This window comes from Excalfactoria chinensis, chromosome 12 (assembly GCF_039878825.1).
Source record: "Excalfactoria chinensis isolate bCotChi1 chromosome 12, bCotChi1.hap2, whole genome shotgun sequence".
NCBI lineage: Eukaryota > Metazoa > Chordata > Aves > Galliformes > Phasianidae > Excalfactoria > Excalfactoria chinensis.
In genome coordinates this window covers 904,891-921,984 of record NC_092836.1, presented here as the reverse complement: position 1 = coordinate 921,984, position 17,094 = coordinate 904,891, and the positions used below count along the sequence as shown (strand labels likewise).

Here is a 17,094-nt window from a genome sequence, read left to right as displayed (position 1 = left end):
CCATTAACCACCGTCTGCTGGAGCCGGGAAACCCCAGGTTTCACCCTGCCTGTGCCCCTGAGTCATATAGTCCCACTGATTAAGTAACGTTCATTCTGTGTTTATAGCAACTAAAAAATAATGTATGTGTTGTACATTTAATATCACACGATCTTCATTGCGTTATACATAGAGACAGACACATTTATTTAAAAGAATGTAGAGGGAGTAGGAGGACAAAATACCAGATGAACAATATGCTATCATCTTCCTCTTACTCTGTGATTTGCATTTTCAACATCAGAGCAACCTGGAATACTTAATGGAGACAGCTGAATAAGATTTGAAGGCAATAGGGCTCTTTTTAGTGGAGGAACAGCTCCTGCTAAGAATGTAACTAGCAACAATACTTCAGCAGTAAACTGAGGAGTAAAATGCATTTAAAAGCTTAAAACTAGACTGCATTAGGAGATGGTAACAGGAAAATCAATTAGTGCAGGCAAGGTGGTCAGTGCTCAAAGCGTGATTACAGCTGGAGAGGGCATTGTTGGAGCTGGTGTCAGGGAGCGGGTAAGATTTGTTCTGGTACCTTAATTGGAGCAATAGGGAAGTTCAAGTGGGAAGATCAAGTGTTTTGATTCTCCAAAACTTCAGAATCAATGTAGTTTTAGCTCATTTTATTGACCGGAGGATGAGATCTGTTAATGACTCCTGATGGAAAGGAAGGCCATGCCGACAGCCAGCCGCCTCCAAGCAGGGCTGAGCAAGATGTGCTGGAGAGGAAATAGATGCCAGCATGGCTGGGAGGGAAGGACTCACCTGCTGGACATGGTCACAGTGCCTGCTGAGTGCAGGGAGCAGGAGGTGGGATGTGGAGGTGGTGTCTGTTAGGGCAAGCTTCCCTGGGGGGCTGTGCTGGCTTGATTTGATTGCAGTCGTGCACAGAGAAATTCCTCCTCGTAATGCTCCGTGTCCCTTTGGGGCTTCTGACTGAGGGCTTCATTTTACACAAATTCAGCCTTGTACTTACAGGCTTCCTTGTGGCTTCCTCATGAGCGATAAGGGAACCGCCAGATCCTCAGCATTTATTTCTTGATGGCTGAGAAGGGGTAGAAGACAGTAAATACGTCTCAGTTGAGAACAGACAGGTGTACTGTGAATACAGCAATAAATAGTCAGTGGATGGCTTAAGTTGGAAGGGATCCTGAGAACTGACTATATTAATCTCTATAATTATATAAACTAATTTTAATGTAAAATGTTTAATAAAGTACAGATGCAGAACTGGCTCCCTGGGTCATTAACTTTTGTGAGACCATGGCTAGTTAACATGAGCTGATTTGACTTCAAACTCAAGTTGTTGTTATCCTTCAATGTTCCTGATTGCTTTCTGTGTAAGCACCCCAAAGGAAACTGCAGGTATGAAGCACTAAATAACTCCTGGCAATTCGTAGTGCTGTCTCAGAGGTGTGAAGCATTGAAGTTCATTTCTGAGTTAATTCAGAGCTGGTAATGAGGAATCGTGAGCTGTTGTGCAGTAGCACAGTGTGTGGTGTCACCTTGTTAGACTCTATTGGAAAATAGTTTGGCTATTACTGTAAGTTGTCATTGCAGCATTAAATGAGACAGAGGTTCAGTTCATTGCTGTAATGAAATAAATGCTGTATTTGCTAATTAGGAGAGGAGCTCTTTCTGGGTGCCATGATTTGGGTTCACAGGCATGGATGTCTCCTAACTGCCCACCAGTGCAGGGGATTGTGGAATGACTGGAACTCCTCAGCTCCTGAATTGATTGGCTGCTTGTAATTAAGTCTCAAATAAACAAGCACCCAAATCATCTTCTGTTCCAGGATTACCCATTCCCAGTTTAACCTAACAATAACTGCCCATCTGCGAGCTGTGGAAACTCAAGGATTGCATAATCCACAAACCAGCTTGCCCCATCCATGAGTTAGGATGGATTTAGCGGTTGCCATGCCAACAGTTTGTTCTAATTGAGATACATTGGTAGCAATGAGACTCGGATGGCTTCAGTTAATTGGATGCAAACTTGGACAGCTCTGATGAAATAATAGATAAATTTAACATCTACAAGTGCACACCTGTAAAATGTGGACAATTTATCTTTTAAAAATTGCAGTACGTTCCTGTGTTCTTGATGAGTGGTTTGTAGCTCGTGTGCCTGCAGTAGGGATAGTTTAGGCTGGATATTAGGAGGAAGTTTTTTACCCAGAGGGTGGTGACACACTGGAACAGGTTGCCCAAGGAGGCTGTGGATGCCCCATCCCTGCAGGCATTCAAGGCCAGGCTGGATGTGGCTCTGGGCAGCCTGGGCTGCTGGTTGGTGACCCTGCACATAGCAGGGGGTTGAAACCAAATGAGCATTGTGGGCCTTTTCAAACCAGGCTATTCTATGATTCTATGCTGTCAGTTGGTGAGCAGGACAGCCGCTGTGCTGCATTCAAGAATGGGAGTCTGGAGTGGGGATGGCTGGACAGACCTCACTGACCTGTCAGGAAGATGTGCTACAGTCACAGAAAGCACCGTCCTGCTTTCAGAAAATGCTGAAGGTTGTATTGTAGAGCCTTCCATACTGCAGCACGTTCACCCTGCTCTACTTCTTTTTGCCCTTGGGTGCTTTTTAGCACTCAGGCCACACCAAAATAGAGATGCATCCTTGAGTAACTATCAGAAAAGGAAAATGTGTAACTTTTTAATGAGGAGTTGTCTGTCTTCATTTGCAAGGGTTTAAACTCTGAAGGACAGCTGGTCTGGGATGAAGGCTTTGCTGCCATAGCTTGACCTCTTCTGACTCCAACCATTCTTTATGCAGCTCTAAAACACTCGATTTCTATTTGAACTTTAGAAAGCTAAATAATTCTGATAGTAATAAATAAATCTGAACCCAGTAGAAGTAACTGGCTGGCTAGAATTGCAGGATGCTTTTTGTGTTCAAATGCAAGTGTTAGATCCCAAACCAGAGCCCAGCTGCACAGCCACGCACACTCCGTGTGCAGCACTGTGATAATGTTAAATAGAAAGGACGCTCCCAGCAACTGCAAGTTTGGTTCTAAGCAGCAAAAGCAATATGTAAATACTCTGTTTTAAATAATAATTACATTATAATCTAAAAAGTCAACCAGAAGCTGGCTTGCTTTCATATACGTATATATATATATATATACACGTATCAGTGCGCTTTAATAATCAGTGTTCTACTCTCTGAAGGTCTTCAAAGAAAGATCAGATGAGTAAGATTAGCCCTTTTCTGCCCCAGCATTCTGCTGACAGCAGTTTGCACTTTGAATTCCCCTGAAGGTCTCTAAGCAGAATTAGGTCTTATTTTATATGCAAATATACAGAATGTGTTTTCGACATAGTAGAACTTCACTGACATTGAATGATTCCCATTGGCTTTTTTTGAGCTTACAGTAGGGCCACTGCAATGGGGGGAACCCAAGATGACCGTATTTAGCACAGAGAACTGTGCTGGCACAGTTCAGTTCTTTGGCGTGTTAGAGGAGCAGGGTGTTTTTCCTCAGATGGCTTTGAGGCTTTGCACACCAGTTGTTCTCATATAGAAGAATCCTTGTTTGCTTTCACATCCCACATAGAAGCCATTGGTGGAGACCTTCCTCATTCCTCAGGTGGAGGTTGCTCTGAGAGAACTGTGGGAATGGAACAAGTGTTTGCATTGAGTGGATGTGCCCGCAGGTAGGTAACCTGGCAAAGGAGCTGAATAAGCAAGAAGTCAGTAGGATTGTGAGAAATCAACATGTTGCCAGGCCTGATGAAGAAGCTGGAGTGGCAGCATAGCGTGGCAGGATGCAGTCTGACTGCATGTAGCTTCCTGCAGTGTCACCAAGCTGTGTGTTCAGTAATAGCTAATGATGGTGTGAAGATACGGCTCCCAGCTGGGGAGGACAACAGGCCTTGCTCTTCTGGGAGGGCTGGAGGACTTCTGTTAGGCCGTGCGATCGTTTGGGTACGTCGGGGCATCAAGGAGGTTCAGCTGCTGAAAAGTGGATGTGAAGGGAATCTATTAACTGGACTGTCTCAGAAAAAGAGCAATTTTATTTCAGAAAATGCCTTCCAACAGGGTGGAAGTGACAGGGTATAAATAAAACATTCATACGGCTGGAGTGGGGAAGACAAAATTGAAGGTGAAAGGCCAGAAAAAAAAAATTGAAGCTTGCTCTGTAAAATGAATCTTCTGCGTGGAGTCCTGCTTTTCATTAGGAGCACAGCTCAGGCTGAAATAGCGTTTATTTTTTCCCTTGTTAAGCCTGAGCTGACAGCTGGGGAAGATGTGGGCTCACAGAGCAGGCCTGGCTCAGGTGCTGTGTGTGCACATTGTCCCAGCAGCTCCATGCAGCACTGAGAAGCCAGACAAATGTGTGATGGGCAGAGCTCCTCTGCAGGGCTGACGGGGTTGGCCCTTGTGAGGGAGCTGCTGCTTGGCTCTTGGTGGTTTCCTTCTGTTTTGCCATATTAGCTTACTAATGTGTGATTATAAGCCTAGGAAAATGCCCGCATTTATTTTGAATTATAAATTTTATTTTTCTATGGATTAAATGAATGGAATGAAAGGGCTGTCTGCCTTCATAATGTAAGGCTTGGCTCATTTACCTTCCAATAAAATTAAAGAAAACTGCAAAGCCCAGAATGGTTAACAGTATATAATTGGGGGAAACCATCAGGGCATTTGCACCTCTCTGGTTTCCAAACTATGAATAATTTTGGCATCATTCCCCAGCACTGCCAAGGCAGAGCAGCAGTGTGCTCTCAGCTGCACCTGCACACGTTGCATTGCCATGACAACGTGGTGCAAATACTCGAGCTGTCTCGCGTGTCAGCAGCATGGCAGAAGAGCCCACCTGCACTGTGCCACAACTGCCCGCACAGATAAAAGCACATGGAGCAAAAAGAGCCAACCTGGTTGCTCACAGCTGTGGTAGAGGCTCCTCACATCCCCACGTTTCTACCCCCTTCAGTTGCATTGAGGCCATTCTGACCGCATCTCCTCTGCAGCTCTATGCCTTGCTGTGCTGGGAAGCAGCAGGGTGTGCAGGCACAGCTGTGCCCAGGGCAGGGCGTGCATCACCTCTCCTTGCTTCTGGCTCTGTCAGTGTGTGTGCAGACTGCCTGAGAGGAAGGTTGGTAGAAGTTCTACTGAATAAATGCATACTTCTGTGCTGCTAGACAGCTCTCTCCCAGTTGTGAAGATCCATCTGTAAATAAAGGTCAGTTCATTACTTCTTCACATTTGTTTTTTGCATAGAGAAAGAAACAGGAAAATATTTTAAGGGGGAAAAAAATAGCCAGCCTGGCTGCTGCAGGGGGGGAGGAGCAAGCTGTGCTCTGGTTGCTGTGAGTAGGAGACCATTGCACCTTGTCTCTGCCTTCTGCCCACACGTAGCTGCAGCGTGAGTTTGTTCTAGAGCTGTACCACCAGAGTGCTAAAACTGGCTGCTTTGGCATTTCATATGATGCACTTATCTGTATAACCTCAACCCAAGCCAGTGCCACATGGACAAACATTTTTGCTTCACCAGAAAAGGTAACGTTTAAGAAGACGTAACAATGGGCAAGTGAATCTCTTTCTTTCTGCAGTTTAGATGTTTAGAATTTGAGAAATATCTGCGTTGTTGGTGTGTTTCAATGGTTGTTTGAGGTCATTTCTCTTTTCCATCAGTTTGCATTCCCGTGTGCACCCAGCCCTACTTCAAGCAGACTGGAAGCTGCAGCTCCATCACATGGCCTCAGGCAGCTGAGGCTTTGAAAAGCTGTGTTTGTTCATTCAAAGTACACTCAGTACATTGCCCAGTGCCCAGGTGCCAGTTTATGGTACAGTTTTCTTCATATGTTTTCTTCACATGTCCAAGCCCCAGTTCAGGCCACTGGCACTCTGCCGCTGTAGGGCAGGCTCTGCCATGGCCACACTGGATGTTTCCTCTTCCCATGCTCTGATGCTTTCTCAGTGTTTTCTCCACACTTCTCCACACAGTGTGGGGAGATGCACAGCCAGACATCTCAGGTTTTCCTGGTGAGCAACAAATGCCAGCACCTCTCTGGTCCAATAGAGACTATTCATATTCTCAGACTGGGGATTGTAGGTGTTTGCTCTAACACACTGTAAGGGCAGAATCTAAAGAACCTTAAATTGTTTTTCAAGGAGAATAATTTTCCCCCCCTTTTCTTAAAGTGTGAATTAGCACCGTGTGTCCTGGATAACTGCAAAGAGCACGGCAGCTGGTCCAGGTGGCAGTGTTCTGTAAGGCTGCTTTATTGCGCAGGGATATTTATGAGGGTCATAATATTTTTAGTTTCCTGGACCATTTGGCCATTTATGTATTTACTTATACACACATCAGCTTACTGTTCATTTTTATAATCGATACCTTTCACTCGATACTCTTGCTTATTCCTCTATAAAGTAGAAATGGAATCGACTTGAAGTCAATTGACCTAAGTTTATTTTCTATCCTAGGATATGTTAATAATTTAAGAAAAAATGTGAAATAGCTTTGCCTCGTGTTCATTTAGCAGCTATTAGATGAAGCAAGATTGTACCTGTGGCCAGTCGGTCTGGTCCCTGCAGTCAGAAGCAGTGCTGGCTCCCCAGGGTGTTTCAGGGAGGTTCAGGTTGCACCCCAGTCCTTTCTGGGGCTCTGGCTTCCTGCTGGCTTTGCCAGCATTTCTTTGAGTGATTTATGCCACTTCCACAAACATTTTCTCGAAGGCTGAAAGCAGAAGTTGGTGATTTGGGGAACAAGTGTCAGGTTGCTCGAAAAGCATCATTTCATGGCCACACCTTCTCAAATGCCAACCACTGCATGAGGGTGCAAAGCAGCCGGTGCTGGCAGCATGGGGCTGCTCCTGGGCGGGGGTTGTGTGTGCCCTGAGATATTGGTGCTGCTTGGAATTTCAGAGTATCAAGTGCTGTTTTTTCCCCTTGCATTGAATAATTCAGTAGTTGAAGTGAGTAAAATTAAAGATTTCTAGACCAGCAGCATCTGGAGTATAAGAAGGATAGCAAAATCTATTTCATTTGAACTCTAATCTCTGGTCATGTATAAAATGAGTAAAATGCAGTAAGAGTGAAGAAATGTGATTTATACCAGCAGCCAAAGCCTGGCGCTGGATACCCTGAAACACCAGGATTGTGTCAGTCAATTTAGTAGCATAGCAGTGAGGAATGAAATGAAGTCATTCTCTGATGATGTAATCTTCAGAGAAAATGACATGACGAATCATTTCTAACTTAAAAAAAGCTGAGTGCTCAGTCACTGGGGGAGGGAATAGCCATTGTTTTAATAATAGAAATGGGGTATATACATTACTTTGTCTCTTTTCTGATGCTTACTGTATTGCTGAATGTCAAGCAGGGGACACTAGACAGTTCTGAGCATTGGTGATGGGTTCCTGAGTTGTGTCTGCCTGTGCTTGAGAGCCGCCCAACTGGGCTGTGGCTGTTGGCTGTTGTTGTTTGAAGGCTGTGCAAGTGACTGCAGCCAAGAGGTTTGTTCCCTTGCTGGGTTCCAGAAGCAGAGCATGAGGATACAGATCTTTGTCTTATCTTAGTGCTGGATGCACACAGAGAACCCTGCCCCAAACATCACTGTTTTGCACTAAGTTTGCTTTGCCGGCACATCCTTCTGTGCCAAATCCCCGCTTCAAAGAGATGACAACATTCAAAGCTGTCATGAGGTCAGAGGGTGCCGCGGTTCCAAGGAGTCACAAATTCAAAACCACTTTAATCTTCTGTTGACTCGGGGCCATCACTGCTTGTTTCTTGGCTTAATAACTCCTAAGTGATTCTGAGCAGTTATGGGCTTCTTCCTTGTGTCTGTAAGTGACATCGGAGTAAAACCCGATTCCTTTCTCCAGCGGATGTCCAATCCCTGCAGTATGTACTGCGCAAACTGTTTGATTTGTGGGATTGTCTTTGATGCTGCTTCATTTTCCCTTTTAGCCATGTGATGCCCTTTGAAAGCAGCAACATCCCTTTCCTTCATTGCTCAGTCCAATTATCTGAATAATTTAATTTCCTTCTAGATAAGCTCCTAGAGTTTCTCTCAAAGGATGGAGACAAAAGTCCTCCTCCATCTGCATCATAACCCTCAGAGCAAATGCCTTAGCATTTAGTATTTGGAATTATCATTCAAGTTACAGATGTAAGCCATAAATATTTTTTTCTGATGTATGCAAATTTCTTGCATAAGGAAACTCCTTTTATAAGGGAACAAGCCGTATAAAATAATTGACACAAATAGCTGAAGCATATTGCAAATATATACATTTACTTTATCTTTACTCTGCCTATTTGTCCATGAAATGCAAGCTGAAAAGCTAGATGTGTCGGGTGCTCTGATTTAGGACATGAAAATTTAAGTTGGCTTTGGCAGTGTGACGTTAGAAGGAGCAGTTTTATAATGCAAGCAGGAGGAAAAGGAAATCAGTGCTTCTGGAACATGCATTGCAATGCTGTTTGCCTTGAATTTGGCCTTTGCAGGAGGAAATCCATCAGAATATAACCCCAGTTTTCCCTTTGTTGTGCGAAACCATGACAAATTTTAATCTAGCCCAGAAGAGGAGCAGCTCTGGGTGGTAACCTGTTATTATTTACAGTCCTTGAAGGCCGCACGTACTTACAGACATAACTCTTGGAGGGAGTCCTCCTTGTCCGGGACAACTGAATGTTGTCACTCAATGTGACACGAATTGTGCGGAGCTGGTTCCCCTGTGGTCACCTCTGGAGATGGAGCTGTGGAATGGCAGCTGATGAGCTGGGGGTGCATTGCACAGTGCACACAGGGCTCGGCTTATTTCCTGAGGAGTTAATGGCATCTTTTGGTTTTTGCTTCAGTGGTGGTGATTCTTCTTCAAATCCGGAATCTGTTCTCATCTCCCAGTGGCTGTCTCCAGCTGAGTGCGTGAAAGAAGCTCACCCAGGCACACAATGTTCATTATGTGATGATCTGTCATTACTTTGGTAGTTCATATAGAACCCCAAAGTTCTGTTTATTGAAGGATAAACAAACAGATCATATTAAAGATGCTTTTCTTATAAAGAAGAACAAGACTTTAGAGACTGTTGGAAGAAAGTTGTCTTGAGCTGCCCTAACAAAAATGAGTCGGCTTCAGATTCTTGAGGGTGCCATCCTGCTTTCAGCCCAGCAGGGGGTGGGCAGTGTCTGCTGGTGGGCTGGGGCTGCTGTGCCGATGTGAGCTCTTGTTTGCTGAGGGCAGGCAGATGGCTGATGAGCTTTTTCTAGAGAGAGATATGGTTGTTAGTAGCATGTGGAAAAGTAATTTGAAGAGCTGCTTTCCAAACTTCAAGCTTCCTCCTTTTTGTGCCTCGTAAGTGATTGTGATGCTATGCTGTGAATCCTTTGCTGTTACTGTGGAATTCTGTTTTTCAATTAGACTGAAATACAACTGCATGGTTACCCAACAGCTTTCTCTGACCCACCAGAAGTAACACTGAGACATCTGGGAAGAGCAGCCGGGCACTGACACAGGCACTGCTATGGGCTGCCCAGTGAGTGGTGGGGTCACTGTCCCTGGAGGTGTTACAGAGATGTGGGCATGTGGTACTGAGGGACATGGTCAGTGGGCATGGAGGGGTAAGTTTGACTTAGGTTAGGGATCCTGGAGGTCTTTTCCAGCCTAAATGACCCTCTGAAAGACACTAACTTAATAACCCCACTGTGTTCATTGCTGAAAGTCACCCAGCCTCAGGTCTGCTGTAACCAGGAGTGCGTGCTTCCCATCAAAAGCACAGAGCTCCTCTCCAAGCTGAAGAACAAACATAGTTGTTAGTTTGAAAATCAATTTGAAAAGAAAAAATATGTGCTTACCTCATCACCATTTAATTCTGCTTCAGTCCATTTAATGTCTGTTGAATTGTCTTAGCCACAAGTGTGTTGCATACTCATGTACAGTGTATATAAATGTTGGGGATGCGGAAGTTAAGGGACACAGAGTGCCAGAGGCCCACCAGCTAGTGAGCAGCCTGCAGAAGGGCATTTCAGGTTGGTTCTGTAAAATCAAAGACCTGTTCCAGCTGAGCCCCCAGTGCTGCCAGCGGGCAGAACAGAGTGGGTAAAGGGAAATCTTCTGACACTAAAATCCCATCATTTTCTCCAGTGTCACCTTTCACATAATTACCGAGCAGAGAATTTATAATTAAATGGTGTGACTGATTCTGTGACATTCGCATCGACGTTTCACAAAGGCTATTTGCGTGCCTTGCTATTTTGTACTGTAATAACTGCAATCAGCATAACTACTATGATTTGTTTATCAAACGTCCCTCGTGTAGCATCCGTTGTCATGTGTAGAAGTTGGTGAGCGCTGCAATTTACATAGCATTCCTGTGTCACTCTGCTGAGGTGCTGAAGCTCTGCTGATGCTCACATTGCAGAAGGGCTTCTCTGTGTGTGAATGGGCGCAGCTGTTGGCCACTCTTTCCAACACCACCGAAGGTCTTTGCTGCTCACATAAGGATAAGTTAGTTTTCCTCTAATGGTCAACAGTGTTGTAATCAGTTGGGTTCATGAAGTTGTGAAATTCTGCAAAACAAAGGAAGAGTTGCATCTTCACAACAGGGAGATCAAGAAGTGTGGTTTGCTGAGCGACAGAAGCATTGGGTTGAAAAGTGATGGGACGAGTGTTCAATGAGCACCCACCCATTGTGTTGGATGGTGAGCTTTCAGCAGGCTGTGGCTCTGCTGCTGGCCATGCTGCAGTGCCCAGCCAGTTCCATTGAGCCCAGGAAGCTTACAGCACTGCATGGCTCAGTGTCACAGCCCCTGGTGTTGTCGCACGTGCATAGCATTGGGCTGTGCATATGTCCCACTGACAAAATAATCAAAGGCAATATAGTACGATGAGCTGCTGGCATGGTGTGGATTATGCTAATAGCCTTAGGAGCAGGAGGCTGCAGTGGAGGGCACATGGTATAGTCCCCATCTCATCTGACAGATCCCCCCTGCAATGGCCAATCCTCCCTGCATCCATGACAGATATTTGCCACTTCTGTTTAAAAAGTGATCCTCCTGGAAAGTCACCGGGGGCTGTCAGAACCTGCTGTCCACGAGGCTTTGTTGCTGTTGTGGCTTTTATTTCTTTCCCCTCAAAATGATGTTAGCTTGAAAGAAGGGCAAACCACTTGCCCTAAGCGCTTCTAAAACCTTCTAATCTAGGAAAAGAGATTGGGTGGGATTTTTTCAGGCTGCTCTGTTCTCTAAAGGGCACTGCTAAATGACAACTTCAGCAGATTATGGTACTCAAAGGGATGGAGGGGAGGCAGGGTCCTGCAAATCACCAGCAGACAGCATAGCGTGGTGTCTGCAGCTGAGCTGGTTGTGTGCCCATGTCTGCCTATAGGAAGCTACCTTTCCCTGAGACACTCATCCATCAGTCCCCCCAGGGAGCTGGAGCTGCCAATGGTGTTCTCCTGCATCAACACGGTTTTAGGGGGGCTCTGCCACCTGTGTTTCTCTACAGTGACATCTTCCCTGGGTCCTGACTGCTGGGTGAGGTGCAAACAGCCACAGCTCATCGGGAGGGAGAGGGTACTGGTTCCTTCTATGCAAAGAACAAAACTTCCAGTGAGTAAAAGGTATTTCATGGTCGTTTAATTTGCCTTTAAAACACCTTGCTATCTTTGGTGCACAAAGGGGCATTAAGCACTAAAATGTCTGAGAATGTTTGTATTCAAATCTGTTTGCTTTCCATATGCAGTGGGAGCTGGTCTTGGTTTTTATTAAGAAATGTTTCTCATCCTTACGTCTGTGTAATGTAATGTAAGGGATGAGCTGAAATCTTCAGATGACCTGGAAGAGTCTTCTGGGAGATTTATAAACTGTCTACTTCATATGTAAGAACGTTTGTTTTAATTCCCTTATAAAAGTGAGATAAATTGGTTTGTGATAACACAAGCCCGAAAATATCTGGAGTTACCCATTTATTTCCATATTGCAAAATAACAGCATTCACTGCCTAATTACAAAGCTGAGTTAGATAAAAGGAGCTCTTGCTCCTGATTAGACTATGAATGCAAAGAACTAGCCTACAAGAAGTACTGTGAACTGCCTGTTCTAAGGAACACTGCTATCAGTTCAGTTATCGTGGCCCAGCAGTGCAAACCTGGCACTGCATTAGTGCAGACTGACAGGCCTGGTCCTGCATTGCTTTGCTTCTGAGATCCATTCTCACTCACACAAAACTGTCTGCTGATATTTTTTGCACTATAAAAACTGCTGGTTCTGAGGTGCGTGTTTTCAAGACCAATCTAATTTTCTCTCAAGGTTTTTAGGGCAATTTTCGTCGTTTGCATGAATAGAGCAAGAATCTGCAAAATACCGAAATCTAAAATTCAAATGGGAATCCTTTATGTAAAATAAATGATAAGAGCTAGGTGTCTCTGCATGAGAATGATATCCTTAGGGTTTCGTTCTCTCCAGCGAAGGGCTTCAAAGTCTGATGCATTTGTAGCTGTAACAGCAGAGTGTTTAACACCAGGTTAAAATTCATCAAAAATGAGAGCCTGCCTGGGAGGGATGGGAGTGAGTGGCACCCAGGTGGCTTTGTCCCCATAGTGCAGCAGATGTGGCTTCCAGCCTCAGTGGAATTGGGCCCGCAGACCAAAAGCGGCCACTTTAGGAAGCTTTAGCTCAGCCCTAGTTCTCATTCACTTCAAGTTAGAACCTCCCTTGCTAAATGTGCTTCTTAATTTCTTAATTTCATCTCCAGTTTGGAAGTCAAGTTTCAGTAGCCAGCTATAAAAGGTACGTATGAGTTATCAGACCTGTATTGTTGGTTAAATCTCATTCTTTGTATTTTAAATCACCAATTTGCATTCATCTAAAATGCTTTCAGAGCATTTATCAGAAGAAGTGAAATAAGAAATGAAATAGTTTCATGTAAACTGCATTTTTATGTTTGACTGGTAAAAGCCACAAAGCAGAGATAAAATACATAAAACTAAGGTTCTGCATAATAAGCCTATCTCTTAGTTTCCCTTATCTTTGTAAAGCTCCAATTTGTCATGAGAAGCATTATGTGTCACTCATCCTGCCTTGTTCTACAAAAGCTCTTTTCTCTCTCTCCTTTTATCTCCCATCGGTGATTCTCAGGCAGGAACCTTTGCTGGCACGCTGCTGCAGAGGACCCCACTGCTGAGATAACTGCATACCAGTCTGACCTTCCACCCCACAGCAGCATGAGGAAATGCTGCTCAGCAGCTGCATGCACCTCACTAAAAGCACTCCTAGTATGCATGGTGTACAGCGACAATAATGTAAAGATGGTAGTAAATATCCAAAAGGTTATTTACAGGAAAAACTCAGCCAGATGGAAGCCTTCAGTCTGCTGAGAAACACTGAGGCAGTCTCCACCAGGGAGCAATCTCCAAGAGATGCTACCCTAGTGGTGGTCAGCCCTTACTCTCACCTGTGCTCCAACACAGCTGATCCGACACTTGCCTCAGCTGATTACTCAGAGGTTCGGGCTGTGATTACCAGTTTCCCACACACATGGCAATGGTAGCAGCCCTGCTGGGTGGGAGCATCACGGAAGTCACGTTGGGAGCCCAGACATGGAGCAGCCTGTGGGGAATGGCTGAGGGATGTTGTAGCCATACTGCTGAGCTCCAGCACCCACAGGGGGCATGGCTGCAGCCATGGCTGAGCAGCACTGTGCTGGGCAAAGAGGGGACCTTTTAACTCAGTGTATGGTATTCTGTTCCCAAGAAGAGATGTTGGCATCATATCACAAAGCAAACAACTGCTCCGAGATGCAGACAGTGCCTGGCAAAGGTAACAAATACTTTTCTTGCTGAGGATCCATTTGAAACCTTCTTGGCATATAATGCTTTTCAAAGTAGCTCCTACTCAGCTGCATGTCTCCTTCTTTCTGAAGGCTCCACTGCTGTCATACCAGCATGTGGGTACCCCTGGCTGCTGCTCCTCTGTGCTGACACAGCACCGGGTTGCATTGCCGGCAAGTTTGTCAAAGCTCCTGTGGGGAGCAGTTGGCTGAGGGGCCAGAGGAGAAATAGCAGTTGAGTGGATTAAGTTGGTAATCCAACACAGAGGTGATGTTTCTGCCTGCAGAACGCTGTGTGTTAGGCTGCAGTGCTCAGCCAGTAACGTTTTTTTGTCCTCCAGTGGTCCAAATTCCTGCTTTCTCTGTAAGGGAAGTGAGGTTGCAGAACAACACTGTGTGTTTTTCACCATGTGGCTGCATAGCGGGACTTGGCCCAGCACTGCTTCACGGGGTGGGTTGGGATTTGTCCTAACGTTCCAGCCTTAGCAGAATTCTGGTCACATCAGTGTCATTCCCTTCTGATAATGGGTACAGAGGAGTTGAGAAGGTACTTGGGTCTTTGCTTCTGTGTGTTGGTATAAAGAGACTTCGTGCACAACACATTTCTCGTGTTTTCTGTAGGCACTTTATTATTAGTGGTTGTCTTAATCGATGTGAAGGCAGCTGTTTTGGAAACATAACAGCAAGTCCAGAGACATTCATGCTTTTCTAAATGTGGGACTTCAGAAGTATCTGAGAAGGATCAGCATTTTCCTGTGCCCTTGTGTTTACTTATGGAGCTCCTCCAGCAGAAATGCAAACTGATTAGAGCTGAATAGTAGGAGAAGGGAAAATAGTGTTTTGAAGGAATTGCCCACAATGGCTATTAATTTGTGCGTGTGAATGGATGTATCATATATTTACCTTTAGAGCAAGATCTGCAGGGAGTTTGCTTCTTTCAGCTCCTTTGCACCTGTATTGTGCTGTCTCTGTGCCTTTTAACTCGGGAATATCCTCTTAAGTCACAATAATGGTCGTAGTTCGCTCATCAAGTGTGTCCTCTAAAAGGTAATTAAAAAAAGAAGAAGAAAGACTTCTTTGCCCTCTGTGTTTGCAGAGTGCACTTGGCAATCCTTGTGTTCCTTTGAATACTCATCTCATGGGAGCAGCTGATCTCCAGCTTGCACATACAGAAGCTTTTCATAATAAGCATTGCTGAGCAATGGGAGCACACAAATCACTGTGTATTGTCTGCACAGTTATTTCAATGAACTGTACAGAATTAAAGCATATTAAAAATAATGAAAAACCCTTTTTTCTTTTTTTAAGGTAAGTTTTTGCTAACCCATATTATTATAGATTTAATGTTCTTCTTTTATAACAGTGTAGATGTAAGTTTCAGTTTATACCAATTTTATTGAAATCCACATCTGTTCTTCGGTCTGTAAGTGGAAGGAAGCTGTGCTGTGAGTATGTGAGAGGGATTGTGTTGGTGCAGGCACTGAAGGTCTGTGGTAGCTGCTGGGTGCTGCACATCACAGCGGTTTGCAGCACCGTTCTTGGCTCAAACATATGTGGTTAAAACTCACTTTAAAAAATCATTTAAAAAGAGAAGTTATTTGGGTGGTTAACAAGGTCAGCATGCCGTGTTACAGCTGCAGAGCACCCATGTGAATACTGAGAAGCCCAGTGGGTCAGAGCAGCCCTGCTGGGGTCATGCTGGCTGTAGCCCGTGTTCTGCTGTAAGCGCTGCACCCGCTGCCCAGTCTGATCTGTAATAGTGCCTCATGTGTTCTGTCTCCTAGCTCTACATACAAACTACCACACTTACAATATCCATGAACCTAAGTGCTTCAGTGGCCCTGGGGATGCTTTACATGCCGAAAGTGTACATCATCATCTTCCACCCCGAGCTCAACGTGCAGAAGAGGAAGCGCAGCTTCAAGGCCGTGGTGACGGCCGCCACCATGTCGTCCCGGCTCTCACACAAGCCCAGCGACAGGCCCAACGGCGAGGCCAAGACAGAGCTCTGTGAGAACGTGGACCCCAACAGTGAGTACTCAGCTCTCCTTTGTGCTATGTTTGTGTTAGATACCTTGAGCAGTGCCAGAGTCCTGGGGAATCCGTGTTGTTTGCCCTTTGCACATAAAGATTTTTGATGGCTCAGCCTTGGTTTGTATTAATTTCTCTCTTTCCTCACTCTTTGAGTCCTGCCAGTTGGTAGCCACAGGGGAACCTCCTCCTTCCCCTCCTCTGTGCCAGCACCCTCAGGTGCAGCAGCACCTCCAGCCTGTGCCACACCAAACCCTCCGGCCGTGCAGGTTGGGAGGAGGACAGGCACTGAGCTCACCAGGAACCCCATTAACCTGAGATACAATTACATTTCCTGCAAAGTTTCTTTGCTAAAATCTCACCATCCTTGAAGGCTCCTATGTACGGGCTTGATCCGGTCCTGTAAAACTGAGTGCAGATTTTGTCACTGATTTAAAAGGAAAACAGATCCAAAAGATGCACCCAATTTCCTCAGTGTGTGTAGTATGATATTCCGTAGCACAAAATTACATAGTGAGGCCATCATATATTCGATTTTTATTTGAATCTGGAGCGAGCTGAGGAAGGAGACAGCTGCACAACTTTGTTGCATAGTGGGAAGGTTTGGGCATGTCTTTATGAAAAACAGATCTGAATGTGGAGGAATGCCCTCTCCCTGCCCATGATCCGTTTATCCATTTGCTGCTGCAATTTCTGCCACTTCTTGTCTATTAAACTGCTGTCTGGATATCTGCCTCAAAGCAGAAACTCTGCTGTTAAAGCAAAGTGGGAGCAGCCTGCAAATTATCAGCACAGCGCTTTTCCTCCCTGTATTCACTCCTGAATGTGTTGTTTCTGCAGTGCCTTACCATATAGGTGTGCTCACCTGGTAGATGGATTGCCCCTGCCCTGCACCCAGCCCATAGCAGGGGTCGGAACTGTGTGATCTTTAAGGTCTCTTCCAAACCAGTTCATTCTAAGTGGGGAAAAAAAGAATATCCTTCAGAAACTGTGAACAGTCACAATTCTGGCGGAATCAAAAGACAGTGAGGAAATGTTTCTAACAAATGAAGGACCGTATCATGCCTCCTCTGAACAGAACCTTCACCGCTCAAGGAAATAAATCTACTTCTATGTTAGGGTATTAGCCACAGTGGGAGCTGCAGAACACTCTGCTACACTGCATGGCTGTCAAAGGCTGCCAGTAAGCAGCCCTGCCCTTCCATCCCTAATTCTCCTGCTATGATGCTGGGGTTGAGCCCTCCTGCA

At 45.1% G+C, this 17,094-nt stretch overlaps 1 protein-coding gene across 3 annotated transcripts in view; it reads left to right on the top strand.

Annotated features, from left to right (window-relative positions):
* GRM7 (glutamate metabotropic receptor 7) overlaps positions 1 to 17,094 on the top strand; it is a 226,513-nt gene that overhangs the window by 184,058 nt on the left and 25,361 nt on the right. For all 3 annotated transcript variants that reach the window (XM_072347204.1, XM_072347203.1, XM_072347202.1), the window contains one exon: positions 15,600 to 15,846. In XM_072347204.1, coding sequence (XP_072203305.1) covers positions 15,600 to 15,846 — 247 coding nt within the window. The remainder of the gene's footprint in view (positions 1 to 15,599; positions 15,847 to 17,094) is intronic.